This window comes from Pseudophryne corroboree, chromosome 5 (genome assembly GCF_028390025.1).
Source record: "Pseudophryne corroboree isolate aPseCor3 chromosome 5, aPseCor3.hap2, whole genome shotgun sequence".
Classification (NCBI taxonomy): domain Eukaryota; kingdom Metazoa; phylum Chordata; class Amphibia; order Anura; family Myobatrachidae; genus Pseudophryne; species Pseudophryne corroboree.
In genome coordinates this window covers 252,343,741-252,365,333 of record NC_086448.1, presented here as the reverse complement: position 1 = coordinate 252,365,333, position 21,593 = coordinate 252,343,741, and the positions used below count along the sequence as shown (strand labels likewise).

The window sequence follows — 21,593 nt, the reverse complement described above, 5'->3', positions numbered from 1 at the left end:
CAAGGGTTCAGGCGATTCTCGTCGTTCCAGATTGGCCAAGAAGGGCCTGGTACCTGGATCTTCAGGAATTATGGGTGGAAGGTCCTTGGCCGCTTCTTCTAAGAGAGGACCTGTTGTTGCAGAGTCCATGCGTGTTTCCAGACTTACCGCGGCTGCGTTTGACGGCATGGAGGTTGAGCGCCAGATCTTAGCTCGTAAGGGTATTCCCAGGGAGGTAATTCCAACTCTCATTAAGGCTAGGAAGGAGGTTACGGCGAAGCATTATCACCGTATTTGGAGGAAGTATGTTTCCTGGTGTGAGTCTAAAATGGCTCCTGCGGAAGATTTTCACTTGGGTCGCTTTCTCCACTTTTTACAGGCGGGAGTAGATGCATGCCTGAAATTGGGTTCCATCAAAGTGCAGATTTCGGCTTTGTCTATTTTCTTTCAAAAAGAGTTAGCTGTCCTCCCAGAGGTTCAGACTTTTGTGAAAGGAGTAATGCATATCAATCCTCCGTTTGTGCTCCATGGGACCTTGATGTAGTCTTACGGTTTCTCATGTCTTCCTGGTTTGAACCTTTGCATAAGGTTGAGTTGAAATTTCTCACTTGGAAGGTAGTTATGCTATTGGCACTGGCGTCTGCCAGGTGGGTGTCAGAGTTGGCGGCCTTATCTCATAAGAGCCCGTACTTGATTTTTCATTCGGATAGGGCGGAATTGAGGACTCGTCAACAATTTCTGCCGAAGGTGGTTTCTTCATTTCACATTAACCAACCTGTTGTGGTCCCGGTGGCTACGGAAGCTGTGGCGATTCCAAAATCTCTGGATGTTGTAAGAGCGTTGAAGATCTACGTCACTAGGACAGCTGTTGCTAGGAAAACTGAGGCGCTGTTTGTCTTGTATGCTTCCAACAAAATTGGTCATCCTGCTTCAAAACAGACTATTGCACGCTGGATTTGTAGTACGATTCAGCAGGCTCATTCTTCGGCCGGACTACCGGTGCCGAAGTCAGTAAAAGCCCATTCTGCCAGGAAAGTGGGCTCATCTTGGGCGACTGCCCGAGGCGTCTCGGCGTTACAGCTTTGCCGAGCAGCTACTTGGTCGGGTTCAAACACTTTTGCTAAGTTCTATAAGTTTGATACCCTGGCCGATGAGGACCTTGCGTTTGCTCAGTCGGTGCAGCAGAGTCGTCCGCACTCTCCCGCCCGTTCTGGAGCTTTGGTATTGTGAGGAAACCACGCTTCACTGGGATGGTGGTTACCCTCTGTGGGATTCAATTCACTCGGGCAGATCAGAATATATAAAAAATAAGTCTTTATTATGACAGCACAACACCATAAAATAGTCACATGTTACAGGGTAATTGGTAGCACATATCCTCCAGCAGCCTCTTGCAGTCAGCATCCATAAGTAGCAATAGAAGTAATCTGTATCCTTACCACTACCTCTTGCTAGACAGTCCTGTGTCCCCCAGCCTGGGGTACTGGCTCACACTGACCCTGTCTTGGTAGGGTTTCCTCTGGTGGCACAACGATGCCCAGCTCAGAGTGTTTCCTGCTGATGTCTGATTCACAGGATCCACCACAATAGACTCTCTTCCATTGAGACCTGCTCTCCTTATATACCTGACTGGCAGATCCCCTCTGGTGCCAAACAGTCTACTCAGGAGGTTGGGTCAGGATATCCCAAGGCTATTTCAGCCAGTATAGTGCTGTGGAGAGCCATTGTACATCCTTTGGGAGTTCTAACCTAATTACCTCCCAGATGACCTGATGACCTAGATACATAACTTGGGCTGGCAGCTAGCTATCTTACCAGTCACTCAGTCATTGTTCTGATTACATTACCAGCAACACCTATCACACCTCACACAATGGACTCACATATGTGATACAAATGGTAATGAACTAGCACAGCTGCCTGGCTTTCCTCATGTCACACACTATGGCCTGTCCTGCTATAGTCACACAGTATGGCAATTGTCTTTATATCTCCAATACATACCATATTGCAGGTAATAGCGAGGACAATAAATACCTAATAACATCAAATAACAGTATACATGATACACCTAGGCTCTGGTGTATATACCTAGACTGGGCCAAGGATTAAAAAGTACATTATACTGAGAGAAACGAGTGATGAATATAAAGGTTCTCAGTCCAAGTCCATCTCGTTTCGTTACATATACCTCCCCCACTTTTTAAACTTGAGCCCCAGTCTCTTCTGCAGACACTACTGCAGGTTGTATGTTGACCTCCGCATGTTGAAACAATTCCTGCTGGTCTGTGCACCACTTCCAGCGTTTACTTGTTGTCCCATGTTGTTCTCTTGTAACCACCAGCACCAGTCAGTTCCCCGAACCTCTGAAGGAAGTCTCTGTCTCCTTCTCCAGTAGCTAGTCTGAGCCCTACTGTCTGAGTGACCTACCCACTGCCTTTCCTTGGTTGCCTGGGGCCCTGCCTGGCTGCGCCTCCACCTCCCCCAGTTCCTATCTGTCCTGGGGTTACTTATTTCCCCAGTCTGCGCCCGCTTATGGACTGACTGCCTGCAGGATTCCTGCTGCTCTTTACTTCCCCCAGGGACTACTGACAGTGATAGCACACACTCCTCAATGTCTTGCTGTCTATGCTGCCTACCCTCCTCCTGTGTCTGACTGTCACTGATGCAGCCGTGCTGTAACTTATTCTGGCAATCTGCACAGTTGGCTATATAGCGATCTACATCCCTTGCTAAACCTAACCACATGAAATGCTGCCTGAGCCTGGCTCTTGTTCTTCGTTTTCCCCAGTGACTGGTACCTGCCCTATGGGCCTGAGCTAGGAACAGACCCCGATATTCGGGTGGGACTACCAGCCTGTACTTATGATTTGGACTGGACACGGTATGCAGTAATCCATCCATCCAAACACATTCCTCTGGCATCCCGGTCTCATATGCCCTATCTGCAATTGCCCGCATCCCATCTAGTTCTGGATCTAGTAACTGGGCTTCTTGCAGTCTAGACTTAGCCTCCTCCCCTAGGACTAACACCCCCTCAGGATGGTCTTGGCTACTCACCCTCAGAGGTCCGGAGGTGGGGAAAATGGGTTGCTGATACCCAGTTGTCACTGGTGTGTAGTGGTGAAAGTTCTTCCTTTGCCTGTTGCTTTGCTTTTCACCAACAATAACATTGCAAGTGGCATTTACCCCCCTCGCCTCTGGCGCATCAGGGAGGTAATGTTTGGTTTCCCAATCATGGCTCCTGCCAACAACACCTGTGGTTGGGGATTGATCCAACTGATCTCTCTTTCTGGGACACTCCCGACGGAGATGCCCCCAATGTCCACATCGATGGCACCGCTTCCAGACTTCTCCCAAGTGTCCTCGGTTGCTGGGTCGCATTGGGCCTTCCTTCTGCCCCTTTTGTGGCTTTTCCTGGGACTGTGGCTTCCACTTGGCCACCCAATCCAGAAGGTTGAGTAAAATGTCAGGCAGCCATGCTTTTACTGACCCAAGACCTTTTTTCAAGATCCACCGACTCAGAACTTCCTGCAGCTCTCGGCAAAGCTGATCGTAGTCACAGCTTCCACTGCGCACTGCTGACTGGCCTGTGGTGGGTTTGGTCTGCACGGTAGCTGCGATCTCAGGAATCTTTACTGGCTGTTCCTGAAAGAGTAGTGCCAGGTCTGTGGACTCCAGTGGCGTCTGCTCCTCAGGAAGTGAGGTGGTGTAGTAACTCACCCCAGTTTCCTTGGACCATTCCCCCACCACTTCTGGGAAGTTCTCTTGCCTTTCCTTAATAACGCTCACCTCAGATGGTTTTGCAAATAGCATGGCTCCATCACTCAGTACCAACATACGGGGTTGCTCCTTGTCCACACCTGATTGCCTGGCATCCAGAATCTCTGCTACATGAGTCCCAACTAAAGAGAATTCTATTGCTGGGACCTCCACTGTTTTCATACCGATTGCCTCATCGAGTAGGGACATGTCCCATTGGTGTAGTTTTCCCACTAGCTGTGTCCTGGAGTCATCACGGGTAGTAGAAATTTTCCTTGCCCGGCATATTTCCTGGATCCGCTTCAGGTTTAGGGAGCTGTATCTCTTCATGGCTCACGTTTCTTATAAGTCCTCTGACTGGCTTTCTCTGAGTGCTGTGTTTCCCGTGTTGTGCTGTCCCTGCAAGGCTCTTGGACTGCAAACGCTTGCATTCCTCGCAGCCTCCCGGTTCTTGTGATACCGGACCGAGTGATCCCACTGCTGCCGCCAATTGTGAGGAAACCACGCTTCACTGGGATGGTGGTTACCCTCTGTGGGATTCAATTCACTCGGGCAGATCAGAATATATAAAAAATAAGTCTTTATTATGACAGCACAACACCATAAAATAGTCACATGTTACAGGGTAATTGGTAAAACATATCCTCCAGCAGCCTCTTGCAGTCAGCATCCATAAGTAGCAATAGAAGTAATCTGTATCCTTACCACTACCTCTTGCTAGACAGTCCTGTGTCCCCCAGCCTGGGGTACTGGCTCACACTGACCCTGTCTTGGTAGGGTTTCCTCTGGTGGCACAACGATGCCCAGCTCAGAGTGTTTCCTGCTGATGTCTGATTCACAGGATCCACCACAATAGACTCTCTTCCATTGAGACCTGCTCTCCTTATATACCTGACTGGCAGATCCCCTCTGGTGCCAAACAGTCTACTCAGGAGGTTGGGTCAGGATATCCCAAGGCTATTTCAGCCAGTATAGTGCTGTGGAGAGCCATTGTACATCCTCTGGGAGTTCTAACCTAATTACCTCCCAGATGACCTGATGACCTAGATACATAACTTGGGCTGGCAGCTAGCTATCTTACCAGTCACTCAGTCATTGTTCTGATTACATTACCAGCAACACCTATCACACCATTTGTATATGTGATACAAATGGTAATGAACTAGCACAGCTGCCTGGCTTTCCTCATGTCACACACTATGGCCTGTCCTGCTATAGTCACACAGTATGGCAATTGTCTTTATATCTCCAATACATACCATATTGCAGGTAATAGCGAGGACAATAAATACCTAATAACATCAAATAACAGTATACATGATACACCTAGGCTCTGGTGTATATACCTAGACTGGGCCAAGGATTAAAAAGTACATTATACTGAGAGAAACGAGTGATGAATATAAAGGTTCTCAGTCCAAGTCCATCTCGTTTCGTTACATATACCTCCCCCACTTTTTAAACTTGAGCCCCAGTCTCTTCTGCAGACACTACTGCAGGTTGTATGTTGACCTCCGCATGTTGAAACAATTCCTGCTGGTCTGTGCACCACTTCCAGCGTTTACTTGTTGTCCCATGTTGTTCTCTTGTAACCACCAGCACCAGTCAGTTCCCCGAACCTCTGAAGGAAGTCTCTGTCTCCTTCTCCAGTAGCTAGTCTGAGCCCTACTGTCTGAGTGACCTACCCACTGCCTTTCCTTGGTTGCCTGGGGCCCTGCCTGGCTGCGCCTCCACCTCCCCCAGTTCCTATCTGTCCTGGGGTTACTTATTTCCCCAGTCTGCGCCCGCTTATGGACTGACTGCCTGCAGGATTCCTGCTGCTCTTTACTTCCCCCAGGGACTACTGACAGTGATAGCACACACTCCTCAATGTCTTGCTGTCTATGCTGCCTACCCTCCTCCTGTGTCTGACTGTCACTGATGCAGCCGTGCTGTAACTTATTCTGGCAATCTGCACAGTTGGCTATATAGCGATCTACATCCCTTGCTAAACCTAACCACATGAAATGCTGCCTGAGCCTGGCTCTTGTTCTTCGTTTTCCCCAGTGACTGGTACCTGCCCTATGGGCCTGAGCTAGGAACAGACCCCGATATTCGGGTGGGACTACCAGCCTGTACTTATGATTTGGACTGGACACGGTATGCAGTAATCCATCCATCCAAACACATTCCTCTGGCATCCCGGTCTCATATGCCCTATCTGCAATTGCCCGCATCCCATCTAGTTCTGGATCTAGTAACTGGGCTTCTTGCAGTCTAGACTTAGCCTCCTCCCCTAGGACTAACACCCCCTCAGGATGGTCTTGGCTACTCACCCTCAGAGGTCCGGAGGTGGGGAAAATGGGTTGCTGATACCCAGTTGTCACTGGTGTGTAGTGGTGAAAGTTCTTCCTTTGCCTGTTGCTTTGCTTTTCACCAACAATAACATTGCAAGTGGCATTTACCCCCCTCGCCTCTGGCGCATCAGGGAGGTAATGTTTGGTTTCCCAATCATGGCTCCTGCCAACAACACCTGTGGTTGGGGATTGATCCAACTGATCTCTCTTTCTGGGACACTCCCGACGGAGATGCCCCCAATGTCCACATCGATGGCACCGCTTCCAGACTTCTCCCAAGTGTCCTCGGTTGCTGGGTCGCATTGGGCCTTCCTTCTGCCCCTTTTGTGGCTTTTCCTGGGACTGTGGCTTCCACTTGGCCACCCAATCCAGAAGGTTGAGTAAAATGTCAGGCAGCCATGCTTTTACTGACCCAAGACCTTTTTTCAAGATCCACCGACTCAGAACTTCCTGCAGCTCTCGGCAAAGCTGATCGTAGTCACAGCTTCCACTGCGCACTGCTGACTGGCCTGTGGTGGGTTTGGTCTGCACGGTAGCTGCGATCTCAGGAATCTTTACTGGCTGTTCCTGAAAGAGTAGTGCCAGGTCTGTGGACTCCAGTGGCGTCTGCTCCTCAGGAAGTGAGGTGGTGTAGTAACTCACCCCAGTTTCCTTGGACCATTCCCCCACCACTTCTGGGAAGTTCTCTTGCCTTTCCTTAATAACGCTCACCTCAGATGGTTTTGCAAATAGCATGGCTCCATCACTCAGTACCAACATACGGGGTTGCTCCTTGTCCACACCTGATTGCCTGGCATCCAGAATCTCTGCTACATGAGTCCCAACTAAAGAGAATTCTATTGCTGGGACCTCCACTGTTTTCATACCGATTGCCTCATCGAGTAGGGACATGTCCCATTGGTGTAGTTTTCCCACTAGCTGTGTCCTGGAGTCATCACGGGTAGTAGAAATTTTCCTTGCCCGGCATATTTCCTGGATCCGCTTCAGGTTTAGGGAGCTGTATCTCTTCATGGCTCACGTTTCTTATAAGTCCTCTGACTGGCTTTCTCTGAGTGCTGTGTTTCCCGTGTTGTGCTGTCCCTGCAAGGCTCTTGGACTGCAAACGCTTGCATTCCTCGCAGCCTCCCGGTTCTTGTGATACCGGACCGAGTGATCCCACTGCTGCCGCCAATTGTGAGGAAACCACGCTTCACTGGGATGGTGGTTACCCTCTGTGGGATTCAATTCACTCGGGCAGATCAGAATATATAAAAAATAAGTCTTTATTATGACAGCACAACACCATAAAATAGTCACATGTTACAGGGTAATTGGTAAAACATATCCTCCAGCAGCCTCTTGCAGTCAGCATCCATAAGTAGCAATAGAAGTAATCTGTATCCTTACCACTACCTCTTGCTAGACAGTCCTGTGTCCCCCAGCCTGGGGTACTGGCTCACACTGACCCTGTCTTGGTAGGGTTTCCTCTGGTGGCACAACGATGCCCAGCTCAGAGTGTTTCCTGCTGATGTCTGATTCACAGGATCCACCACAATAGACTCTCTTCCATTGAGACCTGCTCTCCTTATATACCTGACTGGCAGATCCCCTCTGGTGCCAAACAGTCTACTCAGGAGGTTGGGTCAGGATATCCCAAGGCTATTTCAGCCAGTATAGTGCTGTGGAGAGCCATTGTACATCCTCTGGGAGTTCTAACCTAATTACCTCCCAGATGACCTGATGACCTAGATACATAACTTGGGCTGGCAGCTAGCTATCTTACCAGTCACTCAGTCATTGTTCTGATTACATTACCAGCAACACCTATCACACCTCACACAATGGACTCACATATGTGATACAAATGGTAATGAACTAGCACAGCTGCCTGGCTTTCCTCATGTCACACACTATGGCCTGTCCTGCTATAGTCACACAGTATGGCAATTGTCTTTATATCTCCAATACATACCATATTGCAGGTAATAGCGAGGACAATAAATACCTAATAACATCAAATAACAGTATACATGATACACCTAGGCTCTGGTGTATATACCTAGACTGGGCCAAGGATTAAAAAGTACATTATACTGAGAGAAACGAGTGATGAATATAAAGGTTCTCAGTCCAAGTCCATCTTGTTTCGTTACAGGTATAATCCCCATGGTCCTTTTGGAGTCCCCAGCATCCTCTAGGACGTAACAGAAAATAGGATTTTGGTACTTACCGGTAAATCCTTTTCTCCTAGTCCGTAGAGGATGCTGGGCGCCCGTCCCAGTGCGGACTATTACTTGCAGTGTTTTCTTGCTGGTTAAATTAGTTTATACACGGGTTGTGTATTTTTTGTTTCAGCTTCTTGCTGGTGTTAATTCATACTGTTATCTGGTTTAAAGTTACTCTGGTTGTACGGTATGTTTGTGGTGGGGGCTGGTATGTTTGTAGCCCTTAGTTTAAACAAAAATCTTTTCCTCGAAATGTCCGTCTCTCCTGGGCACAGTTCCTATAACTGGGGTCTGGAGGAGGGGCATAGAGGGAGGAGCCAGTTCACACCCAGATTAAGTCTTTTAAGTGTGCCCAAGCTCCTGCGGATCCCGTCTATACCCCATGGTCCTTTTGGAGTCCCCAGCATCCTCTACGGACTAGGAGAAAAGGATTTACCGGTAAGTACCAAAATCCTATTATTTAGGCATAATGACACTTTCCCATTGTTGAATTATTCAGATTTTGGAAAATACAGATCTACAGCTATTGTATGTTCCATATTAAAATTTAGTTTAAAACTACAGTAATTCACAGATATCTAACAAAAATGCTTGTTTTTTTAATTTTTTCATCACTTGACTATTCACAACAGCATCCAAAGGCATTAACCTGATAAAGAGTTATATTAGAGGCTTATTTATAGATACTGGAGTTGTACGTTGATTGTTGTGAATGCACAACAGAAATGCATACATATACTGTATGTCCATATATACGTTTTTGTGTAAATCCGACTTACAACTGCTTATACCTAGAGAGAGATGAAATGGAGAAGTATAGGCTGAGTGTACTAAAAGCATTTTCACTTATGACTCATTAATATATGGGTTCATATGCAAGAACACCTGTTAGGAAGGAGGTGCAGCTATCCTTGGAAGGCAAGTGCTCTCCAGTAGCAAGTGAGAATGCAACTGCTAATTTATGCATGCACAGAAACAGGAGCGGATTTACCGTTAGGCAACCAAAGCAGCAGCCTAGGGCCTGAGATGTCCAGGGAGCCCGGCCAGTGCTTAATTGTCTAGCAGTAAGTTCGCTACTGCTCCCCAGTGTACTGCCCGCCAGCAGCCTCAGCCAGCTCACCCGCCGCTGGCCTCTGCTGATGCTCATACTGTACATACCTGGTGCTGAGATTATGCACCTCAGTGCCTGCCGCAGTAGCGCACACCCCTGACCCCTTCCCCAGCCGCGGACATTGGGGGTCATTCCGAGTTGATCGCACGCTGCCGATTTTCGCAGCGCAGTGATCAGGTAAAATAATGGCAAAACTGCACATGCGTATGCACCGCAATGTGCACGCGCGCCGTATGGGTACAAACAGCATCGTTGCTGTGCACTGCTTCTATCGACGATTCCATTCGCATAGCCGATCGCAAGGAGATTGACAGGAGGAGGGCGTTTATGGGTGTCAACTGACCGTTTTCTGGGAGTGGTAGGGAAAACGCAGGCGTGTCCAGGCATTTGCAGGGCGGGTGTCTGACGTCAATTCCGGGACCGGACAGACTGAAGTGATTGCAAGGGCTGAGTAAGTCCAGAGCTACTCAGAAACTGCAAAAAAAATTTTCGTCCCGCTCGGCTGCACAAGCGTTCGCACACTTGCAAAGCGAAAATACACTCCCCTAGAGGCGGCGACTATCTGATCGCTGCTCTGCAAAAAATAGCTAGCGAGCAGTCAACTCAGAATGAGGGCCATTGTCACCTTTCCCACTTCCCCCTGCTGGACGAACAACAGCCGCTGATCAGAGGCGGAAATGCCAGAGACAATGGAGTTCCTGCTGTGAAGGGGGCACCTCTCCTCCACTGTCTCCAGCTCCATGTGCTAACCTGTGACCCATGCCAGCCCCTATATGCCAGCAATGTTTCAGGAATCACTCATCTGTACCTTCTGGGTGTATGGAATGCATAACAATGACCGGCATAGGATCAAAGATATCCCACTTCAAACTACGCCCCACTGAAAAGCCCAGCCATTTTGGATGGTCCTGACCGATCCTGAAGACCCGGGTGTCTCCTGAAAGGTGAGCCTCCCAGCTTTTGGGGAACATTATCAGCTTGTTGATAGTCCCAGGGGCCGCGGAGATATCTGCTTGGAAGACTATAAAGCCTTTTTTTCCTGACCGTACATGGGGGGTCATTTCGAGTTTATCGTAGCTGTGCTAAATTTAGCACAGCTACGATAATTCACACTGACATGTGGGGGGACGCCCAGCACAGGGCTAGTCCGCCCCGCATGTCAGTGCCGCCCCCCCCCCTGCAGAAGTGCAAAGGCATCGCACAGCATGCCTTTGCACTTCAAGAGTAGCTCCCGACCAGCGCAGCTTTAGCGTGCTGGCCGGGAGCTACTCGTCGCTCCCCGGCCCACAGCGGCTGCGTGTGACGTCATGCAGCCGCCGCGCCCCCCCCCAACGGTCCGGCCACGACTGCGTTGGCCGGACCGCTCCCCCTAAACGTTCAGCCCCCTAAACGTTCAGTCTCAGAGGCGATCGCTAGGCAACGACGACTGCCATGCACTTCCGACCCAATCGCTGCGCTGCGACAAACTGCAGCGAGCGATCGAGTCGGAATGACCCCCATGGGCTCCAGGGGGACCCTCGTGTTGGTCTGTTCCCATTCCGGCATTTTTCGGTCCGATCCTGGCTTTTTGAAACCATTGTCTGCTTTTTGATAGGACCAGGGTCGCGGAGATATCCACCTGCAAAGTGGGTGGTATCATGCATTATCTATGTGGAAATTAAATGAGCTCTCTGTTCTGGGACCATTAATTCTCCTTCGAGGCTGGAAATCTCCTGTTCTGTAAAACATAGAATTTGCCCAAGACACTTGAAATTTAAAGGAGATTCAGCTTTCAGGTGACCCTGGATCCAAGTTTTACTCCCAATAGAACCGGAGATATCCTGCTCCCAGCATTGGGTCCTGGGGCCACAGTAGAGATACTGTAAGTCCATTTTCCTTGGTAGCATTTCTTTGACCTTTGACCCCTGATATCTCTGGAAAACACCGGCCAGATCTACTTGACCCAGGTACCATCCGATAGCTGGGTCTCTCTAATTTCACTAACTTGTGAAATCTAAATTTTAGACCCCCCCAGGCTGCAAAACTATCCTCACGCAGAAGTTACCACCCCCCTCCGGAAAATATGGAATATTAAGCCCACCCCCACTGGTCCCCACCCATGTATGTTCAAGATCCACCTACCTAGAAGTCAGTGAGGGCGCTTATCTTCTCTCTCCATCCCTGACACCCTCTCGCTCTGCCGTCTCTTATTCTCTCACTTTCCCTGACACCCTTTTTCTTTCTCGCTCCTCTCTCTGTCTCTCTCTTCCTGGCACCCCTCTCTCTTTATTCCTGATACTCTCGCTCTCCCCCTGCCTTTCTCTTTTACTCTATCTAGCTATCTATAGGGGGGCACCAACATTTATCTTGCCTTCCGGGCGCCTGGGACAAACTTACGCCACTGCCGCCGATGGTGACATCCCCGCGTCCCCAGCAACTCATCCACCGCTGGATGCTGCTGAACAGTAAGAACCCACCAACCTCTCCATATACAGTAGGATGCGGCCGCGGAGGATGTGGGAAGGAGTGTCTGCGGTGGGTTTCGGGCACAGTAGTATACTTCCCCTTCCCCCCCCCCCTGCTTTTTTTGACCACCTGCACTTTTTTTTCTTTCATGGACATGGACAGCGGTCTATTACGCAGTATGCTAGGAGTATGCTGGTCTTTTTACTGAACACAGAGGGCACAGCAATTCTTAGTCTGTGCCCACTGACCCTACTTATGCTACTGCCCTTGGTTTTTGCTGCTCCTCTTCCCACCCTCCATGCTCTCTGCTGGAAGGGAAGTAGAGAACCACACTGGCAGGGGGGGGGGGGGGGGGGGCGGCAGGTAGCGCACAGTAGAGAGTATCCGCTTCATACCTTGCTTGCTCAGAAGCGAGTCCCTCCTTCTCGGTCACTGCGGCAGCGCCATCTTCCCAGTGACTTTTGGGAAGATGGCGCATGTGCACTAAAGAGCAAATACTCTGGCACAGTGCCAGTGTCTTTGCTTTCAATGTGCGGTGCCATCTTCCCAAAGTTGTCACTGGGAAGAAGGCAACGGCCAGCAGTAATATTCCAGGGGGGAGGGAGGCAGACATGTTCACTTGTCGGGCCCCTCCAACAGCACAGGCGATGTCACACGCAGCCGCTCAGATTAAAGTAATGGAGGCAGACCGCCTGACAGCGCAGCCAGACTACGCTGCAGGGGTCAACCTTAATTCTGATGCGTCCACAATCTAATTGCGGACGCATTGGGAGGCAGCCTCAAACATGCTGGGCGGCCTTGCCCTGCAGTGATGTAGTGTGGGGAGGTAACGTATCGATATAGTGAACAGATGTAGCATAGTGATGCAGTGTGGTGAGGTAGTTCAGTAATCTAGTGCAGGGATGTAGTGTGGGTAGATAGTATAGTGATATATAAAGATGCCCATTCAGAGGTGTACGCTGCGGTGGCATTGGATGCAAGTGGTCGTTATTTTCAGCCTTCAAATGCCTGAGTCATACTGTGCCTGTCTCCCTATGGTAACCACACAAAGGGGGTCATTCCGACCCGATGGCATGCTGCGCTTTTTCGCAGGCGTGCGATCGGGTCGGAACTGCGCATGCGCTGGGCCGCATTGCGCATGCGCGTCGTTGCCCGGCGATGGCCGTCGCCAGGCAGCGACACTGCTAGCAAATAAAGTGGTCGCAGCGGCGACCACAAGAAGATTGACAGGAGGAAGGCGGATCTGGGCGGCAACTCACCATTTTCGGGGAGTGGTGATTCCAATGCTGGTATGTCCAGCCGTTTGGAGGGTGGATGTCTGACATCAATTCCGGGACCTGCATCGCTGGATCGATCACACAGGGTAAGTAACTCTTACCCTGGTCTTCTTTTACAGTAAACTTTTTTTGCATAGCAGAGCTGCACAAGTGTTCACAGCCCTGCTATGCAGAAATACACTCCTCCATAGGTGGCGTCTAGTTGATTGCTTGGGCAGCAAAAAGTTGCTACGTGCGATCAACTCGGAATGACCCCCAAAGACGCAGATTAAAATTGCATGCAGTTGAGTGAGTGGGGCCCCAAACCGATATCTTGCTTAGGGTCCCATGAGGCCTAAATCCGCCTCTGCCCAGAAAACACCATCTGAATGGCCATGACACGCCTGAGTTTGTCCAACCACTCCCCGTTACCATCCTCAAACTCTGTCTACCTGTCACTCAGTTTGCGACTACTCTCTCATTGCGATCCCTATTGCAATTTAATCACTACGCCTGCACTGCGGCTCAGATGCATGCGCAGTAAGAAAACATTGACCAACTTGTGTACTTCAGCCGCTTTGCAGCCGCATCTAAATGAGCCCCACTGCCAAGATCTCTACTTTATCACGGGGAGTAAGTATGCACACTTATATTTCAATTATTAGTGTCACGGTTATATTACTGTATATCAAGTTACATTACTTAATTAACATTTCCTTTTGGGCTCCTGTAGAAAAGAAGATTGCCATTGGATTTTTAATGGGAAAACAACAGATGTTTTGATTTAATTTCATTTCTTTTTATATTCATTTTATATTGAAATGGTGACTTGCACATGCATTAATACCACCCTGAAGACACTATGCTCTTTTATATATTACACTTCATTATATTATAATATTTCTTACAAATACATTTAGCATTTATTATTAACACTGTTAAGCCATATTTCTGCACTGTCTTTACACTTTCCTATTCAACTTCTATCCCACATACTGTATGCAACAGCTGACATAGGGCCTAAAATAGCAAAACTGTTACTGCTTACAATAGCATGTTGGGGGCTGCCCAACACAGGGCAAAGCCGCCTAGCATGTTAAGTGCCGCCCAGCGATGTGATCACAATCTAATTGCGATAGCATTGCAGAAGTCGGCAGTTAGTGGAAACCCCCTGCATACGCAGCATGACTGTGTATGCAGGAGCACCGCCGCCATGTTTCCGATGGCAGGAAACACAGGCGACGTCATCGACCGGTACCGAAAACAGCCATGATATGCCTGTGTTTTCTGCTGCTCTCCCTCCCCCAAAGCCGCATCGCCACCCCCGAACGCCCTGTGCCTGTTACTCACATTGCTCTCGCATCCTTCCGGGGTGCAATCGCATTGTGTATGCCGCGCATGCGCGCTGCGGACGCTGCATGCGCAAATGGCCATTTCTCTATCGTCCTAGTGGATGCTGGGGTTCCTGAAAGGACCATGGGGAATAGCGGCTCCGCAGGAGACAGGGCACAAAAAGTACAGCTTTTCCAGATCAGGTGGTGTGCACTGGCTCCTCCCCCTATGACCCTCCTCCAGACTCCAGTTAGATTTTTGTGCCCGGCCGAGAAGGGTGCAATTCTAGGTGGCTCTCATAAAGAGCTGCTTAGAGAAAGTTTAGCTTAGGTTTTTTATTTTACAGTGATTCCTGCTGGCAACAGGATCACTGCAACGAGGGACAGAGGGGAGAAGAAGTGAACTCACCTGCGTGCAGGATGGATTGGCTTCTTGGCTACTGGACATCAGCTCCAGAGGGACGATCACAGGTACAGCCTGGATGGTCACCGGAGCCGCGCCGCCGGCCCCCTTGCAGATGCTGAAGTAAGAAGAGGTCCAGAATCGGCGGCTGAAGACTCCTGCAGTCTTCTAAAGGTAGCGCACAGCACTGCAGCTGTGCGCCATTTTCCTCTCAGCACACTTCACACGCAGTCACTGAGGGTGCAGGGCGCTGGGGGGGGGCGCCCTGGGAGGCAAATGTAAACCTATATAAAGGCTAAAAATACCTCACATATAGCCCCCAGAGGCTATATGGAGATATTTAACCCCTGCCTGTATTCACAAAATAGCGGGAGACGAGCCCGCCGAAAAAGGGGCGGGGCCTATCTCCTCAGCACACGGCGCCATTTCCTCTCACAGCTCCGCTGGTCAGGACGGCTCCCAGGTCTCTCCCCTGCACTGCACTACAGAAACAGGGTAAAACAGAGAGGGGGGGCAAATTTAATGGCAATATCTTGATATATATAAAGCAGCTATAAGGGAGCACTTATTATAAGGCTATCCCTGTCATATATAGCGCTTTTTGGTGTGTGCTGGCAGACTCTCCCTCTGTCTCCCCAAAGGGCTAGTGGGTCCTGTCTTCGTTTAGAGCATTCCCTGTGTGTCTGCTGTGTGTCGGTACGTGTGTGTCGACATGTATGAGGACGATATTGGTGTGGAGGCGGAGCAATTGCCAAATATGGGGATGTCACCTCCTAGGGGGTCGACACCAGAATGGATGCCTTTATTTATGGAATTACGGGATAGTGTCAACACGCTAAAGCAGTCGTTTGACGACATGAGGCGGCCGGACAATCAATTAGTGCCTGTCCAGGCGCCTCAAACACCGTCAGGGGCTGTAAAACGCCCTTTGCCTCAGTCGGTCGACACAGACCCAGACACAGGCACTGATTCCAGTGGTGACGGTGACGAATCAACCGTATTTTCCAGTAGGGCCACACGTTATATGATTTTGGCAATGAAGGAGGCGTTACATTTAGCTGATACTACAGGTACCACTAAACAGGGTATTATGTGGGGTGTGAAAAAACTACCTATAGTTTTTCCTGAATCAGAAGAATTAAATGACGTGTGTGATGAAGCGTGGGTTGCCCCTGATAAAAAGCTGATAATTTCAAAGAAATTATTGGCATTATACCCTTTCCCGCCAGAGGTTAGGGAGCGCTGGGAAACACCTCCTAGGGTGGACAAGGCGCTAACACGCTTATCAAAACAAGTGGCGTTACCTTCTCCTGAGACGGCCGCACTTAAAGATCCATCAGATAGGAGGATGGAAAATATCCAAAAAAGTATATACACACATGCAGGTGTTATACTACGACCAGCTATAGCGACTGCCTGGATGTGCAGTGCTGGGGTAGTTTGGTCAGAGTCCCTGATTGAAAATATTGATACCCTGGACAGGGACAATATTTTACTGTCGTTAGAACAAATAAAGGATGCATTTCTTTATATGCGTGATGCACAGAGGGATATCTGCACACTGGCATCACGGGTAAGTGCTATGTCCATTTCGGCCAGAAGAGCTTTATGGACGCGACAGTGGACAGGCGATGCGGATTCAAAACGGCATATGGAAGTTTTGCCGTATAAAGGGGAGGAGTTATTTGGAGTCGGTCTATCAGATTTGGTGGCCACGGCTACAGCCGGGAAATCCACCTTTCTACCTCAAGTCACTCCCCAACAGAAAAAGGCACCGACTTTTCAACCGCAGCCCTTTCGTTCCTTTAAAAATAAGAGAGCAAAGGGCTATTCATATCTGCCACGAGGCAGAGGTCGAGGGAAGAAACAGCAACAGGCAGCTCCTTCCCAGGAACAGAAGCCCTCCCCGGCTTCTACAAAAGCCTCAGCATGACGCTGGGGCTTCTCAAGCGGACTCGGGGACGGTGGGAGGTCGTCTCAAAAATTACAGCGCGCAGTGGGCTCACTCGCAGGTAGATCCCTGGATCCTGCAGATAATATCTCAGGGGTACAGGTTGGAATTAGAGACAGATCCACCTCGCCGTTTCCTGAAGTCTGCTTTACCAACGTCCCCTTCCGAAAGGGAGACGGTTTTGGAAGCCATTCACAAGCTGTACTCTCAGCAGGTGATAGTCAAGGTACCTCTTCTACAACAAGGGAAGGGGTATTATTCCACTCTATTTGTGGTACCGAAGCCGGATGGCTCGGTAAGGCCTATTCTAAATCTGAAGTCCTTGAACCTGTACATAAAGAAGTTCAAGTTCAAGATGGAGTCACTCAGAGCAGTGATAGCGAACCTGGAAGAAGGGGACTTTATGGTATCCTTGGACATCAAGGATGCGTATCTCCACGTTCCAATTTACCCCTCACACCAGGGGTACCTCAGGTTCGTTGTACAAAACTGTCACTATCAGTTTCAGACGCTGCCGTTTGGTTTGTCCACGGCACCTCGGGTCTTTACAAAGGTAATGGCCGAGATGATGATTCTTCTTCGAAGAAAAGGCGTATTAATTATCCCATACTTGGACGATCTCCTAATAAGGGCAAGGTCCAGAGAACAGCTAGAGATGGGATTAGCAATATCTCAAGAGGTGCTAAAGCAGCACGGATGGATTCTGAATATTCCAAAATCCCAATTAATGCCGACAACTCGTCTGCTGTTCCTAGGGATGATTCTGGACACGGTTCAGAAAAAGGTTTTTCTTCCCGAGGAAAAAGCCAAGGAGTTATCCGACCTGGTCAGGAATCTCCTAAAACCAGGAAAGGTGTCTGTACATCAATGCACGCATCTTCAGATGCACCTGCGGATAACCCTGTCTCCAAGGACAAGGGTATCTCTTCTGTGGTGGTTGTAGAGGGCTCATCTATTGGAGGGCCGCAGATTCGGCATACAGGATTGGATCCTGGTGACCACGGACGCCAGCCTGAGAGGCTGGGGAGCAGTCACACAAGGAAGAAACTTCCAGGGAGTGTGGTCGAGCCTGGAAAAGTCTCTTCACATAAACATTCTGGAACTAAGAGCAATCTACAATGCTCTAAGCCAGGCGGAACCTCTGCTTCAAGGAAGACCGGTGTTGATCCAGTCGGACAACATCACGGCAGTCGCCCATGTAAACAGACAGGGCGGCACAAGAAGCAGGAGTGCAATGGCAGAAGCTGCCAGGATCCTTCGCTGGGCGGAGAATCACGTGATAGCACTGTCAGCAGTGTTCATCCCGGGAGTGGACAACTGGGAAGCAGACTTCCTCAGCAGACACGATCTTCACCCGGGAGAGTGGGGACTTCATCCAGAAGTTTTCCACATGCTAATAAACCGTTGGGAAAGACCAATGGTGGACATGATGGCGTCTCGCCTCAACAAAAAACTGGACAGGTATTGCGCCAGGTCAAGAGATCCGCAGGCAATAGCTGTGGACGCGCTGGTAACACCTTGGGTGTACCAGTCGGTGTATGTGTTTCCTCCTCTGCCTCTCATACCAAAGGTATTGAGAATCATACGGCAAAGCGGAGTAAGAACGATACTAGTGGCTCCGGATTGGCCAAGAAGGTCTTGGTACCCGGAACTTCAAGAGATGGTCACGGACGATCCGTGGCCTCTACCTCTAAGACAGGACCTGCTTCAGCAGGGGCCGTGTCTATTCCAAGACTTACCGCGGCTGCGTTTGACGGCATGGCGGTTGAACGCCAGATCCTAAAAGGAAAAGGCATTCCAGAAGAAGTCATTCCTACCTTGATTAAGGCAAGAAAGGAAGTCACCGCGAAGCATTATCACCGCATTTGGCGGAAATATGTTGCGTGGTGCGAGGATCGGAGTGCTCCGACGGAGGAATTTCAACTGGGTCGTTTCCTACATTTCCTGCAATCAGGATTGTCTATGGGTCTCAAATTGGGATCTATTAAGGTTCAAATTTCGGCCCTGTCAATATTCTTCCAAAAAGAATTGGCCTCAGTTCCTGAGGTCCAGACTTTTGTCAAAGGAGTACTGCATATACAGCCTCCTGTGGTGCCTCCGGTGGCACCGTGGGATCTAAATGTAGTTTTAGATTTCCTCAAATCCCATTGGTTTGAACCACTAAAAAATGTGGATTTGAAATATCTCACATGGAAAGTGACTATGTTACTGGCCCTGGCGTCCGCCAGGAGAGTATCTGAACTGGCGGCTTTATCTTATAAAAGCCCTTATTTAATTTTCCATTCGGATAGGGCAGAGCTGCGGACGCGTCCGCATTTTCTCCCTAAGGTGGTATCAGCGTTTCACCTGAACCAGCCTATTGTAGTGCCTGCGGCTACAAGCGACTTGGAGGACTCCAAGTTGTTGGACGTTGTCAGAGCTTTAAAAATATACATTTCAAGGACGGCTGGAGTCAGAAAATCTGACTCGCTGTTTATACTGTATGCACCCAACAAGTTGGGTGCGCCTGCTTCTAAACAGTCGATTGCTCGTTGGATTTGTAACACAATTCAACTTGCACATTCTGTGGCAGGCCTGCCACAGCCTAAATCTGTTAAGGCCCATTCCACAAGGAAGGTGGGCTCATCTTGGGCGGCTGCCCGAGGGGTCTCGGCATTACAACTCTGCCGAGCAGCTACGTGGTCAGGGGAGAACACGTTTGTAAAATTCTACAAATTTGATACCCTGGCAAAGGAGGACCTGGAGTTCTCTCATTCGGTGCTGCAGAGTCATCCGCACTCTCCCGCCCGTTTGGGAGCTTTGGTATAATCCCCATGGTCCTTTCAGGAACCCCAGCATCCACTAGGACGATAGAGAAAATAAGAATTTACTTACCGATAATTCTATTTCTCGGAGTCCGTAGTGGATGCTGGGCGCCCATCCCAAGTGCGGATTATCTGCAATACTTGTACATAGTTATTGTTAACTAATTCGGGTTATTGTTTAGGGAGCCATCTTTCAGAGGCTCCTCTGTTATCATACTGTTAACTGGGTTTAGATCACAAGTTGTACGGTGTGATTGGTGTGGCTGGTATGAGTCTTACCCGGGATTCAAAATCCTCCCTTATTGTGTACGCTCGTCCGGGCACAGTACCTAACTGGAGTCTGGAGGAGGGTCATAGGGGGAGGAGCCAGTGCACACCACCTGATCTGGAAAAGCTTTACTTTTTGTGCCCTGTCTCCTGCGGAGCCGCTATTCCCCATGGTCCTTTCAGGAACCCCAGCATCCACTACGGACTCCGAGAAATAGAATTATCGGTAAGTAAATTCTTATTTTTTTTACTTTACCAATATAACAACTGAAGCTGAATTAGGCCCATAGTATACGCCTGACATAGCTGCTACTGTCAGCAAATTATTAAATTAAGCATTTTACCTAATTAAATATGTTACGATCTACACTTGTCTTTAAATGTTTCCTTTAATGCTATTTACAGGAATATATTTATGATATTTATTGCACATCAGTTATTTTACTTGTTTACCCCACAGATGTTTGACACCAGATGCAGATCTTCGTCCCGATATAGTAGAAGTGTGTGCATTAATTTCAGACGTCATGATGAGATACATGGACAGCTTATCCTCTTGTCAGATTGCCCTGGAGAAAAAACTGGAGCGAGAGAGGAAGCATGCACAAAAATATTTCATAGAGGCTAACAAAAACACAGTGACGTACCGCCACAGACATGCTTCACTGCCTTACGTGAGTACCTCTGGTTACTGGTTTCATATGCATTGTTAGTCTTCATGCTTACAGTATGTAAGTGGAAATTGTTACAATTTCTTTTCTTTTTTTTCGATGTTGTAACTTTTGCAATCCTGTAACAATTAATGAATGCGAAACTAACACTGTTGTGTAATATACTTGTTAAGGTTCCATCATTGTATTATTTAGCTTCAGGAAATATAGGGAGAAATATATACAAATGAAACATATGTTTATGGAACAAGCAGTGTGGTTCAGCAACCCTCATGCGTACCAGAAGGTGCTACAATGACTGTGTCCCCTTCCTTATATTTTAGTTGAAATGGGAAGGGGTTCATATAGTTATCATGTGCTTCATTATTAATATGTACATTTATTCTGCATTTATGCTCTGCTGAATTGTCCTCTGACTACGTCTCCCCTAAGATCTCCCAGGAAACAGCTGCGTCAAAGGAATTGCGTACTACACTAATGTACATTCTTTTATACAGTCTCTAGACATCAAATTTCCAGTGCCATTTCACACTAAGTACTTTTGTTGGAATATCTAATGAGATGAAGTGCAAAATAACAATATTATTCACCTAGCACGTACATTTCTTCTGCCTCTTTCTCCATCAGAGAGTTTTCCTGCATGAGACATCGCACCCTAGTAAGAGTCTCGGGGTAATTCAGAGTTGATCGTAGATGTGCTAAATTTAGCACATCTATGATCATTTACTCTGACATGCGGGGGGATGCCCAGCACAGGGCTAGTCCTCCCCCATTGTCAGGCCCTCCCCTACCCCCCGCACAAGTACAAAAGCATTGCACAGCGGCAATGATTTTGTACTTGACAAGCAGCTCTCTACCTGCGCGCTGGCAGGGAGCTACTTGTCACATCCCGGGTCACAGCAGATGCATGTGACGCCACCCATCCGCCGCGGCCCGCCCCCCCGCATGCTCTGCAATGCCTGCGTTGCCCGGACCGTGCCCCCAAAACGGCGGCCATACGGTCAAAAGGAAGAATATAGTTGTGTTATTTAAGTGGTAATGCTTATCCTTGCTAACAAGCAGGTGTTTTATGC

At 48.8% G+C, this 21,593-nt stretch overlaps 1 protein-coding gene across 11 annotated transcripts in view; it reads left to right on the top strand.

Annotated features, from left to right (window-relative positions):
- NEK10 (NIMA related kinase 10) overlaps window positions 1–21,593 on the top strand; it is an 831,700-nt gene that overhangs the window by 477,525 nt on the left and 332,582 nt on the right. For all 11 annotated transcript variants that reach the window (XM_063922254.1, XM_063922250.1, XM_063922255.1 and 8 more), the window contains one exon: window positions 20,310–20,523. In XM_063922254.1, coding sequence (XP_063778324.1) covers window positions 20,310–20,523 — 214 coding nt within the window. The remainder of the gene's footprint in view (window positions 1–20,309; window positions 20,524–21,593) is intronic.